Source organism: Chionomys nivalis, chromosome 10 (assembly GCF_950005125.1).
Source record: "Chionomys nivalis chromosome 10, mChiNiv1.1, whole genome shotgun sequence".
In the NCBI taxonomy this organism is placed as follows: domain Eukaryota; kingdom Metazoa; phylum Chordata; class Mammalia; order Rodentia; family Cricetidae; genus Chionomys; species Chionomys nivalis.
In genome coordinates, this window is record NC_080095.1 from 63,251,088 (window position 1) to 63,276,468 (window position 25,381).

At 34.5% G+C, this 25,381-nt stretch overlaps 1 protein-coding gene across 1 annotated transcript in view; it reads right to left on the reverse strand.

The window, feature by feature from the left end:
* Mipol1 (mirror-image polydactyly 1) overlaps positions 1 to 25,381 on the reverse strand; it is a 233,773-nt gene that overhangs the window by 165,045 nt on the left and 43,347 nt on the right. Inside the window, exons 2-4 of the mRNA XM_057782609.1 lie at positions 8,445 to 8,649; positions 6,870 to 7,002; positions 5,559 to 5,664 (exon numbers count right to left, since the gene is read on the reverse strand). Of these exons, the coding sequence (XP_057638592.1) occupies positions 5,559 to 5,664; positions 6,870 to 7,002; positions 8,445 to 8,578 (373 nt within the window). The 5' untranslated portion in view covers positions 8,579 to 8,649. The remainder of the gene's footprint in view (positions 1 to 5,558; positions 5,665 to 6,869; positions 7,003 to 8,444; positions 8,650 to 25,381) is intronic.

The window sequence follows — 25,381 nt, forward strand, 5'->3', positions numbered from 1 at the left end:
TCTCTTTGTACCAAAGGTTAATAAGAAATGTGTCTGCAAAAGTCAAACAGCATTAAATACCAAAAACTGATTATTATTCTACAGGAGTTGTTCTGTCATTCATAATCTCTCCATGCTTCAACCTTCCACAGCTAATCTTTAATGGATGACATTCAAGAAAGAAAAATAACTAACACATAAAGCAGAGGCTCTAATGTGAGCTTTTAAGAAATAAAAAAACAAGGCTTCAAAGAAATATATTTTAAAAATTATAAATGAGTACTGAAAAATACTGTTATATAAAATTTTCACAGTATCTGTATAATAATAATAATAATACAAAAGAGACAATAAGCACCAGGAAACACCACTAAAATTCTAGAATAGAGAAAATATTTAAGTGAGCAACATATTTTTGAAAGTTAAAAAGACATCACTGGCATAAAAGAAATTAGCAGATGCAATCAGGGAACAGAACATTATGTCTTACTATTCCCTCAGCTGACTTAAAACAATCTTTAAAATGTTTAGAGTTCAGCCACCTCATTTTAGTTGAAAAAAGATACTTTAAAAGTGTAAATATTTAATATTTCAGCTACTTTTCCTCTAAAATACACAGGTTTGGCAATGACGTCTTCAAGTAATATTAAATATGTGTAATTTAAATAAGTCAAAATGAATAAAAAGTCCTTAATAGGAACAATAAAACAAACATTTCTTAACATATGGAGAGACTTCTCTAAAGCTAAGTAAAACCTCATTACTACACGTTTCTCCTTTATTTTCTTTACTTGTAAAGGTCACTTATTTTTCCCCTGAGGAAATATATATATATATAGCTCAGGCTAGTTTTGAACTGGGATCCTCCCAAATACTACAATAACAATTCCATAACACCAAACATAGATTCTTTTTTAAAACTTTCTTTTTATTTATTCTTTGTGCCTTTTACATCATGCCCCCTGATTCCACACATATCCCCCACCATAGCACCAATAAAACTAAATAAAATTTAAGAGAAAATAGGAAAAAATCAGGAAGAAAGGGAAATTCTCATCATGGAAGCTGTAGTGTGACACAGTGAGTTACATAATAAACTCCTTTATTTATAGTTTTTCCATGCAGGTGTTCATCCCAAAGGATCATAGGTCGGGGAAGCCCCTGGTCTCTACTATACCATTAACACTGGAACTCTTTTTGGACATCCTGTTGCTGCACTGTGTTGTGGAGATCCTGCAGCGGCTGGATCTGCAGGACCCCCACCCCCTCCCATGCTGAAGCAGATCACAGATGGAGTGGATGTTGGGGTGGGCCAACACATAACCCTGGTTCTGGGCCTGGGTAGTTAGTTGCAGGATTTGACAGCTTGCCAAATCTACTGTCTTTACCACCAGGGTGAACTTTCGAGCATGACCTTGGCTAGTTGACCCCTTGCAGCAATGAGCATGGGGCATGGCCATTTCTCCTGCTTTCACATCCTCAAGGTCCATTCTTCCACACCTGTACTTTCAGGGCCAGCTCTACTGCGCTGCCCAGGTGAAGTGTAAGGGTCATTCTGAGTGCTACAGCTGATGAGGGGTAGTGACAGTCCTCCTACTTTTATGACCTCAGGGCCAGCTCTTCCACCTGCCTGAGGCACTGATATGCGTCTGAGTGGGGGTGAGGGCATCTCTCTCCCATCCACTCCACTGCATTGCAAATGAGTAGTGGGGCCAGCTCTCCCTGACCCACGAATGCGGGGCTGCCTCTTCCACACCTCCACACACAGGTTTGGCTCTAAAGTACCATCCAGGCAAGGTACAGCACCTTGCTCTCTAGTGTTGCAGCTGGTGAGGGGTCAAACCTAGTTTCTTCTAGATAGTACCAAACTTTTTCAGGCTTTAAACGTTTAAGTCTGAAAATTAGGGGGAATGAAAAGCTATGGAAGTCAAATTAAATAATTAATAATATTTAAAATAAATATAACTCTTTATAAAACAGACTAAGTATAAACACAGAGCCATTACCTGTTATGAGCACTTGCATGGTGTCTACTTGATGGAGAGCTCCAGAAAACAACGTAGTGTCATTTACTGAGACCTTCTATGAGCAAAGCACTTCACAAGCATCAGTCTAAAACTAAAAGTCACCTAACAACAGATTTTAACCAATGCTGAGTGAGACTGTCATTATACATGTGAGAAAAACATTGGAAAAAAAGTATGACCCCGAAGTCTGAACACTTAACCATAACCAATACGTGAATGAAGTATTATGATTTAAAAGTGCTTGCAAGTCAGAAAGAAATGATTAACAGTTCAAATTTTTTACTCTTTTTCTGATGTACCATCATTACCTAGTTCATAATGAAGCCTCAAGATACAGCTCTTTGATTTGTAATGAAATTTGCATTGTTCCTAAAAGCATTTTAGAATCTAGGAAAGTATCAGTGACTGTGATGATAATGACGCTCCTAAATAGGAGAGACAAATAAGGACAAAGCATCCGAGATTTCTTGTGACAGTGGACAGAACCAGGCTTCAAATGCTCATGAGAACATTTAGAATGATAATCTTCATATTGTGTAAAAATGAACAGCGAAACAAAGGAAGCTATATAACAATATACATGAAGGCTTTCCATAGTTAGACAAACCTAAACTTTTTCTACTTCTCTAATTTTGGATTTACAATTTAGTAAAAATCTATGACATATATACTTATCAACAGCAATTTTTCTTAAATCTAATGCCTTGTCTCCAAATTTTCTAACATAATTTTCAGGGTTTTTCCCTTAAAGTGTATCCACAGTGGATCATTAATGGGGTGTGGGTAGGTAAATGCCAGCAGCTCTGTCAGGTGTTTTCCATCATTGCTCTAGGTCTTATCTTTTAAAGACAGGCCACTCACCAAACCTGCAGCTGAATGGTTTCACAAGACTAGCTATAGCAGCGGGTTCCGGGGACTTCTCTCCCCCTCGCCAGCACTAGTGTTCCGGGCCATGATCCATCTGATTTTTTACTAGGTCCTGGGAAATCCCAACTCAGCTTCATTAAAAGACCAACAAATTTCATTCAATATATATGCATAAAGATTGCTTCTTTTAGCACAATATTTTTTTTTTTTGGTTTTTCGAGACAGGGTTTCATTACAGATGGTTGTGAGCCACCATGTGGTTGCTGGGAGTTGAACTCAGGACCTATTGGAAGAGCAGCCAGTGCTCTTAACCTCTGAGCCATCTCTCCAGCCCCTTAGCACAATATTGTTGTAAATTCTATTTTCTTACTACTTCTTTAACTTAATTTTGGGATATAAAAGACTTGCATGTTATCAAATAGTGCTAAAATTTATTATTATTGTGTTACATGTATCAAATTCATGTAATAATTCCATCATTAGATTTTATAATATTTTTTTAATCAGAACAAACACAATAAAGCATTCTTATAAATTTTTATATCCTATATACAAGAAAATGTCTAGTAGGAAGATTATTTGCCACGTATTAAAAATTTTAAACCTATAAATGTTTTTGCATCATATTTGTTATTTTCAGCATTTAGTTTGGTGTTCATCCAGTATTTACCTTTTTATGGAAGCTGTTTTGTAAACATTAATAATTTGCTCACAAACATTATAATAGATACGATACATGTATACTTATCTTATACTTCACCAAATACACATATTAAAATAAAATGTGAAGTACAGTAATAAAAACAAGCATCCGCACTTACCTGTATTATTAGTTCTTTTATGTTACAAGATACAAAGCATCGCTAACATATAATCAAAGTCCTGCATTGCTTCTCTTTCTATTACTCTGCTGATGTAATTGCTTTATTTCCTAGTGTTTTGCTTTGGAATGCTCTTCACACATATGAGATAGAATATGGGTTTATTAAAACTTTGTATCTATTTAGAAATGATGAAAATTTCAAGAATAAACTAGGAATAGAAGTTTTTAGAGTTTCAAATCAATGAAAGGTTTTCCCTGTTCGTTTTAGTCTCTTGAGTCCATTGTTATGTTTCAGGGAAACTATTTAATCCAGGTATTTTCATCAGCTAGTTGCAAATAAGAGATTTAAAACACCTCACATAGGCTAAAACAATATTCTTTTATTAATGAAAGAAAACATCACTAATTAGAACAATTGAATTCCTTCCATTTTGTATGTATTATTCAAATTGTTCAATCAAAAATTCTTAAATATATCAATACATAAAAATTTGAACTACATACTGAACTGTATTATTCAAAAATTAAATAGTATATTTTACTGCTCAATGAGTCTCTTTAAGAGGTAGGCTACTTAGTTGCATTAAATCATTACTATTCATTATAGCCCCCAAAATATTTAACTATTTCTGTAGTACATTTAGAAAGTTAAGATGCATATATTTCAAAATAAATCTTATAGTACTGTCCTAGTAATTAGTGTATACATATATGATTTTTATAAAAATTTAGGAACTTCCCAATTGTTCTAAATTTTTGCTTATATTATTCATCTTAATGTATTAATTTTCCTTAAAATATATTCTTACATCTCCCTATCAAAAAGAAACAAAAAGCTTATAGTTGTTTGTCATTAATAGAAAAGTTGCCACCCAGTATTCATATAGATTATTTGTGTTAATATTAATTATATTGTCACAGGAATATTTATTTATAATTATCACCCACATTAATATTTTGAAAATAAACATATTAATCATCTCTCTGACCTAAAATTCCACAATTCTTTTATATATGTAAACAAGTTAAGTAGTTTATAAAACATAATTATAACCTGAAATTAATCACCAAATAGTTTCATAAAATATACAATTGTTGAACAAGTAATCTATAAAATACTTCTAAATGCTTATGTATCATTTTACAAATTTCACTTTTCTTAACACAGAAAAATAGTGCAAGAAGAAAAAGCTACGATGACTACACAGATGGAGATCACTGACTTCAGAATCCAGTGACATATCTCTAACATGTAAATATGCCTTAAAATTTTCTCCATGCAAAGACCTGTGCATGAGTAAGACAGTTTCCAAAACCTAAGGCAGTTCTGTACAACATTAAAATGTGGCAACCTTTCACTTTAATCTCAGGGAAAACATTATCTCTGTCATCATCTACATCATCAGATGTTAACCTACTAGATGTATAAAACAGGTTTTTTTAAAAAAAAAATCAAAGGTAGGTTTCCATTGGTAATGAATATAGTGCTATCTATCTAATACAAAGGAGAAGTATTTCCTCTCCAAGAGCTAAAACAATAAGTGGTATTTGAACTGCTGGTTGAAAGGTAGAGGCACTGGTAGTCATTATTTCCCCTTGTTTGTTCAGGCCCTTCCAACAAAACAAACAACCTTTTTGTGATTGGATTGACATGGTGTTAACAATGCATTTAATGCCCAAATCAGTGTGAATACAGGTAAAGCCCTCGCTAATACCAGTACCAGGATGTTAAAGCCACCTATTTTCTAAGCAGCCAAAAGGGAAAAAAGCTTCCCCTCCCTTGGCAAACAAGGCAATGAGCTAGAATCCAGCAGCACACTTTCTCCAGCCACCTCCAGCTCCACACAGCACCCATCTCCTACCTGCTGTCCTCTCAGCGATTTCAGCCTCGGCGGCTTTCTCCTGGAGTTCCAACTTAAGCTCTAATTTTCTCTTTTCTTTATCTTCTTTAGTCAATTTTTCTTGAAGCTAAAACAAATTTAAAAGATTATTCTTATCTGATAAACGCCTTCTATACATAATTCATTTCAAAGTAAGATTTTGTTGCTCTTAAATCCTTATATAATATTATATTTAATTACTTAAATACACTGACTGTGAGGGGAAAACATTAAGGTTGCCATATACTCATTAATATACTACCTCAAATAATATAAAAAATGGAAAAATTTTAATCTACACATTTGTAGGTGTGCATATAGACATAAAACAGAACACCAATTATCACTAAAAATACCTACTGCAGAAGCTGCTTCATTCATTCCTTTGTCTTAAAGCAAAGGATTCTAAATGGCTCTACCAATCCTTAAATTACTAGCAGCAGGTTTATGCTTCTCTTAGTAAGCCCAATATTTTGAAAAAAATCAATTGAGTCAATAATCTCAATATCTGATACAAACCTGACTGGGAGTACTATCTCATCATATTTCATTTAATTGGCACTGTCACCTGACTAAAAGTTTGCATGTAATAAGTTCTAAATCAAACTGCAGAAAACACCTCACGCAGATGACTTTTGTCTTCTGTGTTGTTTTCCTTCAGAAACAAGATTCATGCTTCAGTCTGATTAGGTCAAAAAATGAAAATATTAAAATCAGAAAACTATACAGAATTTTTAAGAGAATCCATAGACACTGAATATTAGTTAATAAAATTTTTGCAGGCCAGAGGTAAGTTGAGGAAGAACCAGAGGAAACAAAACATGTCATGTACGTTGAGTTGAATGCATGCAATAGTATAATAAGTTACAAAACATACAGCATCATTTGCAGCTTTGACATTTGGTTACATATATCACTGAAGTGAAAGAATGTGTAGATACTAAGAAAAATGAAGAAAAATTAACAAAGTAGCATGAAAATAGCTGATAACGTAACTCATATAACGTTGAAGTAAAATTTTACTACAGTGAAATTTGAATATTTGCTTTGTAGCAACATAAATTACCAGAGTTTTATGGAAAATGAATGGTGTTACAGACCAAAAAAAAAAAAACCTTATTTTCATAGCCAGTCACTTAACTGAACCAACTTGGATGGCAAGACAACACAAACCTACTGTTGAGGCATTAAAACACAAAATAAAGTTGAGTAATAATGAACAACAGGGAAAACTGAAATAGTCAACAGCGAAGACATTTTTTGTAGCAATTAAGACTTTTTATATTTCTATACCTTTTTATTGCTTGTTCTGAGAATTTCCAATTCTTTTTGAAGATATGCTACCGATGTCTCTTCATTTAAGTCTGGGATAGCTTGAGAAATCTCAGATTCGTAATTCATATCACTCTTTCCACATTCCATAATACTACAATAAAAGAACATTATTAATGATTAATATATAGGATTTCACAAATGGCATTAATTTCTTATTAACAATAAATATGTAAAGTTTAAGTTTAAACTTTTTTATGTAGTTAAAAGTATGAGGGTTATAAAACAATAAATACGTCAACTTACAGATATACCAGTTTCTCAGTGGAGAAAATTTAGTTTCTGGGTAGCACATAATGATCCCAAAGAGAATCTGATAAAGTATACTTGACAAAAGAGTTCAGGTTTTAGAAGCTACAAATGTTTTGATTTGTGGTTCTGCTTAGGATCAACTTATATTTTTTGCTTTCCTGAAAATGGAAACAACCATTTTCTCAATTTTATTAAAAGAATAACATATCAATATTTTAATTAGTAAATTAAAATTAATTTTAATTAAAATGAAAGAAGACATTAAAATTAATACCTATTCTCCAAAGACTTCACAGTAAATATATTCTACAAGACAGTTGATAATGATACCTGAAAGCAGGTAGTATAAAGAAGAGAGGAGACCTAGATGGATTGTTTTCTGGTGTTATGGTATTAATATGTAAACTCTGATAGGTGTTAAAAGTCACCTAAGCCAGTCTTTGGCACGGAGTTCTGGGACAGTCAGTGAGTGAAGGGCTATTACCATGCTCTCATAATGAATTATACCCATTATTTCATCATTCTTGCCTCTATACCTTAAAAATATACACCCAATTGTATCTAAGTAGGAATCTGACACGAAGGGAGAACACCAATACAGTTATTGATTTTACTGTGTATTGATATCAACGAATATATCTTACTGAGTAATTTCGAACAGAACAGCAACCCCACAAAAAACGTTTAAAACAGTGCTCTAGAAAAATGAAAACATAATTATGGTGCCATGTTCAAATCTAGTGCTATCTTTACTGCACATGACCAATTATCAAAGGAGCATAATCCCATTCATAACAAACACAGGCATCAGAGATTCAAATTTCTTCACAGTGGATGATTTAAAGCTGCAGAATGTAAATTTATAAGAAAGGCCAAAGGTAGACAGAGTACAAGCTAACTCTAAAAGTGTTCAGATTATACCAAAGAACAGAGAGTGATGCAAAAAACATCTTTGAACAGATTTGAGCTTTGGTGAACAATATCTCCTATCAGTTTCACAAATATCCTTATACTCAGAAGGAAGAGCCACAGAAATAATACTGCGGAAGAACCAAACTTCATTGCTGTCTTTAAACTTGTCTTGTGCTGTTGCTCTCAGCTCTCTAGACACATTATATCAATATCGTGGTAGAAACAGAAAGCCCTTGTAGGGTCCTAAATTTGTTTGTAAGTCACTGACACATTAAATTTATCTCACGCGGAAATGAAGAAGAGGGACAACATATTAAAGAAATGTTGTTCCAACTCTTACCAATTAGATTAAACACTGAAATCAACACGCACCTGCACTTTGTAAATGGCCTTTCATCTGGATAAGATTCCATGGCATGTATATTCCTGGAGTTCCTCGCTGGTGGTTCAAGGTCCTCAGATGTGACTTCATTGCCTAATTCATGCATGTTTTGCTCAGAATTCATAGTCAGCTGCTTATCTACTGAAGCACTCTCACTTCCCACTGAAGCCTCTTGTGTAAGGCAAATGGCTATGTCTGCACAAAAACCAAAGTGTATGACACATAAAAGGACATAGCCAGACAGGAAACATGTTGAACTAATAAACACTCTCACAGCTTTGACCACGGCTACTAGTCTTACTCTGCTGAAGCTGATTAAGTGTCTGCAGGCATGTTTTCAATTCCCTGAACAGAAGCTGTTTAGAGTAATAGCTTACAAAACAGGCTACGCACTGAGACGTTGGCAGAGCAGGCCATGCCTGTGTTAACTGAATTGTAGTCTCTGGGACTGGGATCAGCTCCTGTTGTTTTACATTGCCTAAATGACTACAGTTGCTGTGACAGCCACTGATTTTAAACATGCTATTCTCAAAGTAGCAAACAATAAGAATATGACTATAATGAATCAATACCGTAAAATGGAACTGCGGTTCGGAATGCCTGGGGAAAATTATAGCCTTAATACGTGTATAATATTGTACATGTTATTTAACACAACACTTTCCTGCCTATATAATGTAAATAAAATATCACTGACAACTAAATTCCTGGCATACCAATGAATATTATTTATTCAGTAACATCATCATATTAAAATGGATGTAAGAATACTTTTAACATTAATGTCATCATATACATATATTATAAAATATATTTTGTATACTGTTTTAGCTTTTTCCTTTTTAATTTTATTTAAATAGCATGCTTTTTCATTTACTTTACATACCAACCACTTTCCCCTCCTTCCTCTCTTCCTATCCCTTCCCCCTTCCCACCTCCCTCCCTTCCCATCCTCTCCTCCTCCATGCCCATTCAGAAAGTAGCAGACCTTCTATGGGCTTGCATATAAAGCATGGCATATCAAACTAGGGCAGGACCAAGCTCCTCCCCTTACCTTGAAGTAATCTAACATGGGGAACAGGTTACCAAAAGCCAGCTAAGCGTCAGGGAGAGGTCCCACTCTCACTGTTCGAAGCCTTACTAAAAGACCAAGTTACATGATTGTCACACAAGTATGGAGAGAGCCTGTCACTTCCATGCAGGCTCCCTAACTGTTGGTCCAGCACCCATGAGCTCCAGTGAGCTCAGGCACAGAAGCCTACTTCCTGAACATAACACCAGCAGCACAGACACTGAGAAGGACAATTAATAAATTGGACCTCCTGAAACTGAAAAGCTTCTGTACTAAGACAAAATGGCAGTCAATACACAGAGTGGGAAAAGACCCTCACCAACCCCATATCTGACAGATGGCTGCTCTCCAAAATATATAAACAACTCAAGAAGTTAAACATCAAAATACCAAACTCGCGCCTACTCACTGAGATGGTGGGAGTGATCTAATGGGAGCTCACCAAAGCAAGCTGGACTGGGACTGATGGAGCACGTGATCAAACTGGACTCTCTGAATGTGGCTGACAAGGAGGGCTGACAGAGAAGCCAAGGACAATGGCACTGAGTTTTGATCCTACTGCATATACTGGCTTTGTGGGAGCCTAGTCTATATGGATGCTCACCTTCCTAGACCTGGATGGAGAGGGGAGGACCTTGGACTTTCCACAGGGCAGGGAACCCTGACTTTGGACTGGAGAGGGAGGGGGAGGGGGATGAAGAAAAGGGGAGGGAAATGAGAGGAGGTGGAAATTTTTAAGTAAAAATAAATTTTAAATATGTGAAAAATAAATAAATAAATAAATAAATAAATTCACCAAAAAAATGGGTTGCAGATCTAAACTGAGAATTTTCAATAGAAGAAACTCAAATAGCTGAAAGACTCTTGAAGAAGTGCTCAACATCCTTAGTCATCAGAGAAATGTAATTCCAAACAACTCTGAGATACTATTTTACACCTGTCATAATGGCTAAGATCAAGAACACTGATGACAGTTTATGTTGGAGAGGATATGGAGTAAGGGGTACACTTCTCCATTGCTGGTGGGAGTGTATACTTCTAAGGCACCCACTGGAAATCACTTTCTTAGAGACTTGGAAATCAATCTACCTCAAGAACCATCTATGTCATTTTGGGCATATACCCAAAGGATAAGCAATCATACCACAAGGACAGTTGATCAACTTCGTATGCTTAATTGTATAACAAAATTATTTAAATTGCATCCACTAAGCAATATTTAAGGAAATAAACTATATTAAATGGCATAGTAAAGTTTCAGAGGAAATCATATATACAAAATCAACTGTTATTCCTAAGATTTATAGGTACAACTATTGGTTGTAACATGTACTTCATTAACTCCAGAAGAAATAATTCTTCAGCCTTAAAAAAATATTCTTGGGGATACACTATGAAACCTGCCAACACAAAATCCTTTTGAGGCACAAAAGTGATGTTAAAATAAAAGGAAATTAGTATACAAAAAGAAAGTAACTCACAAAACTTCATTCGATTTTTTTGTTTGTATTAACTGTAGGCAATAAAAACTTCGAGCCCAAATATTTCATATTGGTACATCACAAATCACCTAATTTTAGTAAATTATTTTGATTTCTCTTTTTTGAGGAAAAGAATTGTAAGAGAGAAATGTTGTATCATAACTGCATACTACGAAATAATCATGACGTTTCAACATATTATCCTGACATTTTTGTTCTTTTTTATTTTTATTGAGCTCTACATTCTTCTCTGCTGCCCTCCCTGCCTCTCCCCTGCCCTTCAACCCTCCCCCGAGGTCCCCATGAAAACTCTTCCATGGTTTGTTTTACATGCTCACTCACAATTCTGCTTTCCTACAATACCTGGCATAAGAATGGCATCCTCAACCTCTAAGAGGGAGCATTTCAGGGGTGCTAAAGAGACATTCTATCTGTAGTACATCATGAATATGTAACTCAAATAAAAAGTAGTTACAGTTACTAAAATAATTATACAAGTAATAAAAACTGCATTCAAAGTCATTTCATTATAACTCTGGTGTCTGTTGTTATGTCTCCCTTTTCATTTCTGATTTTGTTAATTTGGATGTTCTCTCTCTGCCTTTTGGTTGGCTTGGATAAGGATTTGTCTTTCTTGTTGATTTTCTCAAAGAACCAGCTCTTTGTTTTATTGATTCTTTGAATTGTTTTCTTTGTTTCTATTTTATTGATTCAGCCCTCATTTTGATTATTTCCTATCTTCTACTTCTCCTGGGTGAGTCTGTGCCTTCTTGTTCCAGAGCTTTTAGACGTACTGTTAAGTCACTTGTGTCAGATTTCTCCACTTTCTTTATGCTTCTTAGCACTGCTTTCTTAGTGTCCCATAGGTTTGGGTATGTTGTGCATTCATTTTCATTTCATTCTAGGAAGTCTCTAATTTCTTTCTTTATTTCTTCCTTGACCCAAGAGTGACTCAAATGAGCATCGTTCAATTTCCATGAGATGTAGGCTTTCTGCAATTAGTGTTGTTGTTGAATTGTAATTTTAATGCATGGTGATCCATTAAGATACAGGGGGCTGTTCCATTTTTTTTTTTTGTATTTGTTGAGGCTTGCTTTGTAGTCAAGTATGTGATCAATTTTAGAGAAGGTTTCATGAGCTGCTGAGAAGAAGGTATATTCTTTTGTGTTTTGTGTTTGAGTGAAATGTTCTATAAATGTCTGTTAAGTCCATTTGAGTCATGACATCTATTAGTTCTCTTACTTCTTTGTTAAGTTACTGTCTGGCAGACCTGTCCATTGGTGACAGTGGCATGTTGAAGTCCCCTACTATTAGTAATGTGGGGTTTGGTGTGCGATTTAAGCTTTAGAAATGTTTCTTTTACATATGTGGGTGTTCTTGTTTGTGGGGCCAACCACAGAAACAGCTGACCTGAGCTAGTAGGAGCTCGCTGACTCCTGACTGACAGTGGGGAAACCTGCATAGGACCGAACTAGGCCCTCTGAATGTGGGTGACATTTGTGTGGCTGGGGCAGTCTGTGGTGCCATTGGCAGTGGAACCGGGATTTATCGCCAGTGCTTGAATTGGCTTTTTGGAACCCATTCTCTTTGAAGGGATGTCTTGATAAACCTAGATATAAAGGGGAGGGCCTTGGTTCTGCCTCAAAGTGATGTGTCAGACTTTATTGACTCCCCATGGGAAGGCTTACCCTCTCTGAAGAGTGGATGGGGGGGGCAAGGGGAGTGGAAAGTGGGAGGAGCAAGAGGACGGGAGAGGGAACTGGGATTGTGTGTAAAATGAGAAAAGAGTGTATTAAAAAATAAAAAGAAAAACTAATAATTGGATAAGCTATTTTACACTGCAAAAAATGTTTGGGATACAGCAAGAACAGGAATAAAATTATAATTGTTAAGTTTAAGAAAAATAACTTTAGAGTCTATGCTGTTCTGCTGTTTATAAGGAACAAAGACTCTGTAAAAGGGGCAGGATAATCCAGGAGTCTGAGGTTACAAAGGCCCTCAGATTCCTATGACAGAACACATCAAATGTGTTAGATTCTTAAGTTCTGGCCCATTAAAAGTAATTATCGCACTATTTACAACTTGGTTCAGTTATCTACGTATATATTTCTTGGTCTAATTTAGCAGCTTTCTCCATCCAAAGTTTTATTCCTAAAGTTCTGTTTTTGTTGTAGATGCTTCATTGTTTTTTTAAACCTACTTCTGATAGCTTTTTGCTATTTGCCATGACAGTTAAAACTTTTCTACTGATTTAACCTATCAAATTATAAGACCCCTTGAAATCTTCATAGATCACCATCATTTCACTGTGACCATCCTCCATTCCAAACTTCTAGAGGAGATATAGAGGCTTCCACACAAGAGTGCATTTGGTTTCCTCCCAGATCTTAGTCGTTATGATATTTGGAACAATAGTAAAATAAATGCATAGATTTCTGACACTTCTTTTTAATTCTTTAAAAATTATTTTATTGTGTGTGTGTTTTACTTGTATGTATATCTGTGCATCACTTGTATGCCCATGAAAGTCAGAAGAGGGTGGCAGACCTACTAAAACAGAAGTTGCAGTCGTGAGCCACCATGTTGGTGCTGGGAATTGAACCCTGGTACTCTGGAAGAGCAACCATCCAACCCCCGTTCTAAGACTTGTTGGTTTTAATTTTAAAATGTTAATAGTTTAGAGACTATGGCAGGAGGTATGATAGACAGTGAATTTCAGGTAAGCCTGGGCTCCAGAGTGAGATTATGTACTAACAATACCCCTCTCTCTCCAAAAAACACTCTCAAAAGTTAATATTTGAAACAGTATATATATGGAACCCATACTGTGTAGTTTAGCTCTTTTTCTAATTTTGTTCAGTCATAAAACCTTTTAGATTCCTAATTTGAATTGTTCGTCTGACATTTGGAGTCTGCTCTGCAAATCAAACTATCTATACACTTTTACTGAGAATTTAATTTTACTTCAGAGTAAACAAGGCTGATTTATAAAAATCTTCCACCTACCTGCCTGCATTTTATTTTATTTTTTTAAAAAAATCAGTTTGGCAAATACTAGTTCATCAAATTAATGCTAAATATTGGAAAGTCCTTTGAATGTTCTTTCCTACATTATCCTATATAAGTATTTAACTATTATATGGAAAATGTGATCTTTTGAATTCTATCATATTTTGATACTATTTGTGGGAACCACAGAGTGCAATATACTCTGTCGCAGTGCACTAGGGAAACAAAGAGAAGGAGAGAAGAGCCACTTCTATGAAGGGCTCTAGTACAGTTATGATGAGAAACTGACATAATGATTTGAAAATTTGAATGTAACAAGGACCAAGCAAGGGATGTACAAATGATTATATTAAGATATATGCATACTCAGGATTTAGCTCTAGGAAGACTTTACAAAGGTATTAGCCCCGAAAATGAAAAAAAGAAAGATTGGGCAAATAAATGTAATGACAAATGATTAGTTTGGCAATGAAAAAGCTGACAGATGGTAAGAATAAAACACCTAAAGAAAATCAGTTTTCAGGGATCATTGTGGAAGAAGGAGCAAAAATATGTTAAGAGCCAGAGCAACTGGGAGTTTACTGTGAAGTTATATCTCCTAAAAATGTCAGAAGTGACACCAATCAAGTCTCCTATGAGCTGAACAAAGATGACAAAAGACCTGCTGAAGAGGGCAGGAAAAGCCTAGGAAGCCTCCATCCTACACAGAGGCAACTAAGGAATATAGAGAGTAGGACGATCACAACAATTGGGTTAACCAAAACCAAATGGTCAGTTGTATAAACATATACATACATGTAATGTTATACAGAATGAGTAGTTTTCATTTATATATCTAGGAACACACATACTTACATATATGCATATATACATACACATATAACAAGAAAGCAAGGGGGTACATGATAGGGTTTGAAGGAAGGAAAAGGGAAAATGATGTGCCTGTATTATAATTTCTATATAACAATAGATAGGTATCCATAGATAAGTATAGATATATCTATACAGATAGAGAGAAAGATCTCTCTATCTATAGAACGTGGTTCTCCTTCTTTCTTACATTGTCATCCGCAAGCAGAGAGTGAGTTGAAGCAGGAACAGGGTTCAGACGGCTGTGGATACAACTGAAAGAGCCCTCGGGAGATGACTTCAGTGAATCAACTCAACTTTATTCCAGAGTATAGGAAATATATAGGATTGGGGAGCCTGGGGACAAACCCTAAATTAAGTGACACGCTCCTATCATAAGGCTGGGTTAATGGAAGTGGATCTAATAGCAAAGCTCCTAGTACAAGTCTTAGTTACCATAAGTGCAGCAGGAGAAAACTAGCAGGAAACTGTGCCAAGGGTCATGCTAGAGATAAATCAGGCCTCCAGGCTTAGAAACAGTCTTCAGATAAGGTCAGTCCTCCCAGTCTAGAGACATTCTCCAGATAAGGGCAGGTAGAGAGCAGGAAGTCTCACTGGGGAGGGTGTCCCAAATGTTGGCAAGCTTTGGAGAGAGCTGACAGGCTATTATAGACAGGAACCTCTGACCATCAAGACCTTCCAACAAGAGAAAGAGAAAGAGAGAGAGAGACAGAGAGACAGACAGAGACAGAGACAGAAAGACAGACAGACAGACAGACAGACAGACAGACAGGAACACAGAACTAGAAGCCAGATGTGGTGGCACATGCCATGCCTGTAATCCCAGCACATTAGAGAGGAGGAACTATTCTTTAATTGGCAAGCCTCCAATGGGTAAGAATTTTAGCAAAACAGGTATTTCTTGTATAATGTTGGAATGAAAAGCTTCTAAAATGAGTGACAGGTTAGTACAGAGACCAAGATATGTCTCATCTAGAAAAAAGGGATGCAATTTGAGAAATGGTAATCAGGACGAAGGATGCTGGAAATGTCACTTTTGAAGGCACCAAAGTCATCCAGGAATTGTAAGAAGTGAAGAGAAGAAATAGGAAACAAATGTAAATCTCTTCAGTGGCTACAGAATATGCTAAAGTAGACAGAAAGATTAGAAACAAAGAAACAAACAAAACACAAAACTGATAATTGGTAAAAAGTCTTTTCCTATTTATTTTGAAACTAATGCGTGTGTAAAATAGTTAACAAACAAACACAGAAAGTCGTCCTGTTAACTTTGTCTACAACCTCTCCTCCCCTCCCTCTCCTTCGGCCTACTTCTGATCTGTCATGCTCATGCATGTTTTCTTTCCTGAAAGATTTTAGAGTACATTGCAGTATGCACTTTGGCTTCTGGGTACAATTAAAGTACTAATCTAACCCCTTGCATTTTTCCGAATTTTATCTATCTTATCCAAATGCTACAATAAATAAAATTTCCGACTTAGTGCCTCTCCAAATGAGAATAGACTAGCACACAGACTCAATCTGAGAAGGGGGTTTTAAGACAATAGTGGAATGAAGCTGTTAAAAACTTAAGCCGAACTTGTATTACCAATCAATTCTGAAAGAACTATGTAGAAACATGAACACGAAAGCCAATAAAATGCTATAGAAGTGAAGTTGTGGGATGATTCTGCACAGTAATCAGTCTGTTAGAAAGACAAATATTAAACAAAAGACAGATGTCCACTCTAAACCAACTCTTATCTCTGAGCAGATGAAACTGGAAACTAAAAGTCTTCTATTGAAATTCTTTCTCGCCCTCTCTCCCATATTTAATATAGAAGCTCTCTTTAGTAATCCATATTAGTGTTTAACCAATGCCATTGTTAACTCTTCTGCCATTATGGCTAACTGATTTAATATTATTTAAATTCATCTATCCATATGGGATTAGATAATAACCTCTTCTCATAACTCATAAGTCTACAAAGTCTTGATTTCTTTATTCAACTTTAAGCAAAAAGGAAAATACTTATAACTATTATCATGCTCTTCTGCAGACACAGTTTTATATGACATATATACCTACCATTTCAAATATGTCTTTGAAATTTTGTCATTACTATCTAATGTTATCACTGTTGTGCTAACTTATCATGCAACTATTTGAAATATTCTGGATAGCTATTAAAAGGTGGTACTCTAAAATGCCATGCATAGCTATTGCCAAAAGAAGTTATGCATCTGAACAACATGAGTGGAATTGATGCTGACCTTTTCAAATCAATACTTATTAGAAGGCTAGCTACAATATAAGCTTTGAAGACCTCATCTCTTTCTAGTGGACTTGGGTATCATTGCAAGAGATGATTTTCACGATTGAAAAATATGGAGATATCAGCATTGTCAACAGGCTTAGTGCCGATGTATTTAAACACTTGATTCAAATTATGATACCATTTCCTTATCTAGAAAAGAAAGCTCTGAGATCCTCTTTGGGTTGGCTCATTTCTCCATAAAATTACAAAAAAAATGTATATCTGATGTTTCCTATGAAATCAAAACTCACAGCTCAAACTAAGAATTATTTCATGACAGAAGCGATGAGGTGACTAGAATCAAATAGGGATTCACAGAAGCTGGGAAAGTCTGTTCTGTCTGGCTTTGCAAATAGTTTGTGACAACTGGTATCTGTGTAAATGGATTTGATGGTCCCCTGGGGGGGTCAATATTGTTTACAGAGCTGTTTCCTCAGAGTGGTTGAACTAGAATCATCCCTAGAGATCCTACCAGTTTACTAAGAATAGCAATGACCTAGTCACCTGAGAGCTCAAGAACAGAAAAAGACAAGCATATAAAAGGAATATTGGCAAATACATTAGAATAAATGAATCACTATCTAATTTTTAAATATCTCCTTTTGTTTTTGAGATTATAAAATAATTATATCACTTCTCCCTTCCCTTTCTTCCCTTCAAACCCTCCCCTAGAATTCTCCTTGATGTCTTTCAAATTCATGATCTCTTTTGTTGTTATTGCATTAAAATATATATGTATATACATATACATTCCTACGTATAATCCACTCAGTCTATATAAAGTACAGTTTAGGAAATTTCATACCTAAAATTAACTAGTTAACTAGTGAACATGTTGTTATTCTGCTTCTGACCCTTGCTAGCCATTTATAAGCACTTCTTTAAATTCTCCTCTGAGTGGAACCGAGGAGGCAGAAATAATTACATTTACCAACTGATTCTACAAATGTAAAAATAAACTCTGTTGTTTATTGTTTTATTCCTAAACTATCTCCATTTTTTGCTATTAGATTATAATGTAGATGTAATAAACGACTTACCAGTGGTCCACATTTTAAATAGTCTTTAAGAATGAGCATTAGTTTCAAAATACCAGAAGAAGAATATCAACTAGAGGCTCCTAATGGCACCTGACACTTTTAAGCAATGTGAAAGTATGCATGTATGTGTCCGCATGGATATGTCTGTCTATCTGTACAAATCACTTATTTCAGTCAGTATGTATTTCCATCTCTCCGTCTCCTTTTCTTCAGGAGTGGAGGACTAAAATCCACATAGATGTTTACTATATGTGTTCCCCTGACACACACAAGAGAAAAAGAGAAAAAACACATCAGAAATATCACATTAATTCCACTTAATATGAGGTGTTCAAGAGAATACCTTATTTTCTTAAGTAGTACAACTACCATACACTGATGGATTGTGACTTTCCAAGCAGAGACTTAACTGGGGAAACAACTCTGAAAACAGACTGCAGATTTTGAATTCTAACACCATGCATGACCTACTGTATGATCTGTAACAAATACTGTTATTTATTAACTTATTGGTTGTTACTGTATAGGTTAGGCTGGTGGCTGGGAAGACAGATAAGTCAATAAAGTTCTTGCTGTATAAGCATGACAACCTGTGTTCAAACCCCCAGAGCCCATGTAAATGCTGGGCATGATGGCACATGATTGGATCCCCAGTATCTGCCAGGTAAAGACAGGAGGATCCTGAGAACTCACTGACCAGCCAGCCAGGCCAAAATGGAAAGCTTTAGGTTCATGAGAGACCCTGTTTCAAAAAATAAGACAGAGATCAATAGAAAAATATACCAACATCAACCTCTAGCATCCACACTCACTTACAGATGAGCAAACCCACATACATGTACACACACAATATGAATGAATGAACGAATGAATAAAGTACACCCAGGATGACCTTGAATTCGTGACCCTGTTGCCATGCCTTTCCCATTGTGAGGATTACAGGAATGGAGCACCACACATGGCTATTAGCAAATTATTTAACCTTAATTAATTTCCCTCCAGTAAAACACAAATTCATATTCCCTCAAAGGGCACTTAAGATCAGTAAAATATTTAAATTTAAAAGTCTCTTGGAAAAGTATTATCATAGAACACATACTCAATAAATGTTAATTAATACCTTTAAGCTGATGTTAACAGTTGCCTTCTGTATTTTTGCTTCCAAATTTCCCCTGACTTTATGCTTACAATGACATTATGCTTCTGCTGACTTCATAAGTGGATACTGTATGCTCACAATGACTTTATACATGGGTACCATGTATTCATACTAACTTAATACGTTAGTATTGTATGTTCACACAATGACTACAAATGTGGGTACCATATGCTCACAATGATTTAATACATGGGTACCATGTTCTCACATTGACTTTATAAATATGTATTGTATGTTCACACAGACTTCATATGTGGGTAGTGTCTGCTCACACAGACTTCATACGTGGGTACTGTATGCTCACACTGACTTCATATTGGGTACTGTATGCTCACAATGACTTCATTCGAAGGTACTCTACGCTTACACTGTCTTCATATTGGGTACTGTATGCTCACAATGACTTCATATTGGGTACTGTATGCTCACAATGACTTCATATTGGGTACTGTATGATCACAATGACTTCATATTGGGTACTGTATGCTCACAATGACTTCATATTGGGTACTGTATGCTCACAATAACTTCATATTGGGTACTGTATGCTCACAATAACTTCATATTGGGTACTGTATGCTCACGCTGACTTTATACATGGGTACTGTATGCTATGTTGAGTTTATACATGGGTACTGTTTGCTCACATTGACTTTATACATGGGTACCATATGCTCACAATGACTTTACATATTGGTACTGTGTTCTCACACTGACTTTATTATGTGGGTACTGTAGCTTACTCTGACTTTATATGTGGTACTATATACTCACATTGACTTTATATGTGGGTACTATATACTCTCTTTGACTCTATACATGGGTACTAAATGCTAGTATTGATTCTGAGTTTGGGTTTCAAAAGCCATGACATAAAAAATTATAAAATTTTCAAAAATTTCTTTGCACTTAATGCCCTTTATGGAAGCTTCCAAATAATGTTTAGGTTGCTCCCATATACAGCAAAAATGAAATTATTCAGTAATCTTTTGTCTATATTTCAATATTAAAGTTAATAATAAACGTGTTGTGGTTAAATACATCACAGAAAAAGAATTACATAGATGTGTTCTCTAAAATTTATGATCTCATCTGTGTCCACCTCCAAGATTTTTATATTATTGAAATGAATCAGTGAAAGAAAATAATGACATATAAAACCATCTGAAAGCTACATAAACACCAACTAAGCAGTAAAAATGTATACTTGTTGAATATGGTAGCTAACATACACTGGTAATCACAACACTCTAGATTGTGGAGTGGGTTGGCTGTAAATGTGAGACCAGCCTGGACTCCAAGTCAAAACAAGGGCTATGGATGGAATCAGTCACAGAATGCTTGCTTGGCAGAACTCTCAGAAGTCCTACCCAAGGAAAGAGAAAGAGTGGGTATGAAGGTTACCCTGGGCTACACAGAGAGACAAAAAAAAAAAAAAAAAAAAAAAAAAAAAAAAAAAAAAAAGGAAGCAGAAAAGAGAAAAAATAAAAGAAAAAAGTAAATAAAACCTACTAAGCACTGAGCTGGTACCAGATGTTAAATAAAATTTAAAGGTAAATTTAAGAAGTGTATCTGTTTTCAGGGGAAATATCAAATATTAAGGGAGACAGATAACAGAGTAACAGTTGTAAAGAGATACACCAAAGACTGGTGGCAGAATGAGTATAGTCTAAGTGATGAGTTCTGTTGAGACCAAAACTATCCAAAGATATTCATACCATTTAAAATGTTCAGTAATCACTAAACAAAAATAAGTAACAAGTAATAGTGACATTGAAACACTGCTTCAATATTCAATATAAAATCATTTTGAGATATCTTACATTTTTATATGACATTTATAGCACAACTCCCTTTAGAGCCTAGATAGAGCTATATGATTCTAAAAGCTTTTAGAAAGGTCTGTAAACTCCCACCCCAAACCTTCAAAACACCAATACCAATATTCTAGTATGCAATACACTTGCAAAGCAGAATTAGTATCAGAGCAAATGTGCCCCTTGAGCTCTGTGCAGGGATGTGTCTGGATAAGTAAACACATCAAAAAGAAGTGCCGAAGTTATTTATCTCTGATCATGACAATCCAATGATTTGGATTCAAATCACCCCCTGGATATTCATAGAAATTACTTTACTGGAATTTCCTTTTTTTAGCTATATTAGAGCAAGTTAAAATGTTAATCTTACACGAGCTTTTTATAAACTTTCTATTATCAAACTTAAATAGTCAGAAATACAACAATATTTAGTCTATAAAGAAAATTTCAGATTTATATGCAAAAGCTATTTAAAATATATAAATATTCATAAAATTCTATCCTAAAATTTAAAAATTTCAGTTTTGATGTCTTTTATCTGATATAGAGAAAGGACACAGTAAAATAATGCAATCAATCTCCTAAAGTTTAAAATAAATTATCAGAAATAAAAGCTTTATAAAGCTCATATCACCCTATTTAAAATACAAAGTATTCTTTAAATTGAATTAACTATTAAAACTATCTCAGAATTAGATTAATTAATATAACAGTAAATTTTTATTCTTTTACTTTCCTTGTCATGAGCTATACGGAATTCATAATGCATTTTAAATATTTTCAGATTTCCCAATTTTTCAAAGAATAATCTATAAAATGTAACTAGAAACATGATGAACTCAGTAAATTTTAACTCAGCACATAAACTAGGCTTAACAATCATACATTTTGTCTTAAGATAAATGCACAGCTATTATAAATTCAAATTTTGATACTATTTATAGAGACAAAAGCTCTAAAAAATATACAGAAAAAAATAGATTTTCTTTCTATGTCCCTTTCATTTTGTTTAAGAATATCTTTGGAATAAGAAAATAAAATAGAAGAACCACTACTCAGATACTAATCGAGAATCACTGACATAAAATGTTAGTTCTAATGGATGGATGATTGTGTTTGGTCTTTTGAAACTTTGAAGTATAGGTAAGTCTTGATCACACAAATTAATAAATCCTAAAGCTGGAGTTAACAATAACCATTACACCCAAATTCTGCAGCTTAGCCCAGGCAATTTTTCCAAAGGTCAGGTTGTGAACTGGAGAAGATCAGGGAGGTCCACCGCGTAGCTTTGTTGCCAGGCATCTCTCGTCTGGATTGTTGCAGGCGTTTATTAGTATTCGCCAGCCGACTCAACAAAGCAAACAAGAAATTCAAGCACGAATAATAAAATGAAATGCTGCTATATAACCCTTTGTCATTCAGCAAATATGGGACTTTTTAGCTACATTGTTCCTAAACCTGGGTTACTACTTTAATTTTTCTCCACAGTGCTGAGTGAATGAGTATGCATGTGTGTTAAATGCGCAGCTCCCCTAACAACTGCAGGACTGCCATTTAATCTGTTGGTAGATGGACCATTTCCTGTGGGAACCCTGGCGATGATTTCCAGATCCACCAAATAAATCTCAGATTAAGATTCCAAATGAAACCTGCCTTTGGCAGATAAAAAATGTCAAGATGGATATAAACAGTAAAATTATAAATTATCTAGGTGTTGCATGACAAACTAATGCTCAATTTTTTTGTTGACATGTACCCAGATATCAAAACTATATGAGACATTCATCAAATGTCACACTTTCATAATACTGGAGGCATCATTAAAACTGTTTGACTAAGGACCTGAAAGTGTTTAAGCAGTAGCTCAAAAGTATATTTGTGCAAAGTAGAAGAATAAATTTACATATCAGCAGCAGCTCATAAGGGATGGGTAAATATTCTGTTTATCTCTCATTGTAATTCAGGTTACTTTAAATACAAGGTTTTTAGGAAATCATTATACTCTATATGGCATTATTACATAACTTCCTATGAAAATTATGTATTTTATTCAAATTTGCCATACTTGGTAAGAAAAACAAAAACAAAATCATAAAACTAAAAAGGTAGAAGAGCTTTTTCATTAATAATTCTGACTCCTGCACTACAACCTAGGTAATTATGAGAAAAGCATCCTCAGCCATGGTTGTAGTTGGCACTTTAAACATTTAAAAGCATTAAATCCTTGAGACCTTGAGATAAAAGACAAAAAAAAAAAAAAAAAAAAGAAGAAGAAGAAGAAAGAAAAACCTGAGACTCAGAAAAGTAAATTTGTTTTTTGATAATGTGTTCATTTCAAATGACTTGTGGGAGGAGCAGAAACTACAAAAAAAGGTAATAAAAGGCCAATATAGACCATCTTAGAAAGCAAATGGCCTACTAAAAATGCATACTAAGCTCCTGTTGCTCACCTCTTAAAATTTCAGTAGACCAAGGACTACTTAAATGATCTTCTGTGGGCTGGGGGTGGGGTTTTGTTCTTATTACCTGGGCTAATATATCCAGGTCGTTATCTTAAACTCCATATCAGTTGATTATAAAACACAAATGAAGGATCTAATTACAGATTTATTTTTCTATCTTTCAACTATTAAAAACAACTGAATAAAAATACTTGGTGTTTCCAAATTTTGCAACACTTGGTTTTAAAGAAACTTTTAAAATAATCTATTTAAAATTGATTCTTAAGTACAATTATTTATATTTTCATTAATCTGGGAAAAATACAGAATAATTTTTCCCAACTCAAAATCTTAACAAAAGCATGAAACCTTAAGGATTATGTATTTATTCTGTCTTTCTTATCAAAACTTTTTCCATTAATACATGTTATATTATAAGAAATTAATTCTAATTACCCTAATATTTGAGAAAGTGACACAAATCTACAACTTCTAAAAGTACTATTAGGGCAGGTGAGAAAATTAATTAAAAAGAAAATACCTATTTTATGCTTATCTTGTTTATTTTGCTATACTAACAATATTCAAAGCAATGAATTCTGCTAATTATGTTAGTCTAATAAGTTGATAATTTCAGAACACATCATATTAACAGTGACAATTAAAAGACGACCTAATTTGCACTTTTAAAAATATCAAGTCACAAAAGTTACACATAACTTTTTAGGCAGCAAACATTTTATCAATATGAAATGACTGTTTTCATTTTTAGTCATTACTATACTAATTCTCAAGTACTGAAAGATTATATTTGAAAAATAAAACAATCCAAAATCTAAATATGAAAGCCAAAATATGATTCTTTAATAATTATTCTTCTTTTCACATTTTATCTTATCAATAAAACCTATGATCTGGCGAAGTGTTATCAATTTTATCTAAAAGCTACAGACTAATTTTAGGTCCCACTGGACACTAAAGACAAGGCTGCACACTTACTGAGCATGAATGAGTACAATCAGCCATCTTAGAACATGTTTAATTCAATCCCTGAAAACAAAATTAATCTACTTTACCATTTTCAACAATTTGAGGCCTGGCTCATTTAAGCTTTTTCATATTATCCAAGAAAAACAAAACAGACTGAAAAATAGTATCCGAAATTCTCCCCAAAAGAATGTCCTACATGATAAGAAACCAAGGCATCAAATGTTGGAATATTTGAGTAACTCTTCCAAAACACTCTTTTTCGACAACTAGATATTTATGTATGACCAATCTGAGGGTAGATATACCTACAGCTTTGCTAACCAATTGCAATCTACCATGAAATCAACCCAGAAAGTCGGTCCTACCATGTCCATTCTATATATTCAACAAGAATAACTCAGTATCTTACCTTAGTATCAGTTTATATAGTGCACACTAATTTCCATGACCAACAAAATGCCAGTACACATCCAGAATTCTTAAATATTAACAATTTTAAGAACAGGTATTGCAAAACCCAGAAATTCTAATTTATTAAAAATTAAGAATTTAAGAATAAGATATGAAGACTTGTGTTGTAAATAAGGAGTGTGAGAATATTCTGAAATGAAATGAAATAGCCAGAAATAAACAAGGATTTTTTATTGAAGAAGACAAAATATTGTTTAAAAAAATGAAGCAAAATCTTTTTACAAGCTCAAGCAATATTTTCATGGCCCACAATTAAACTTGGGAGATCATCCACATTTTA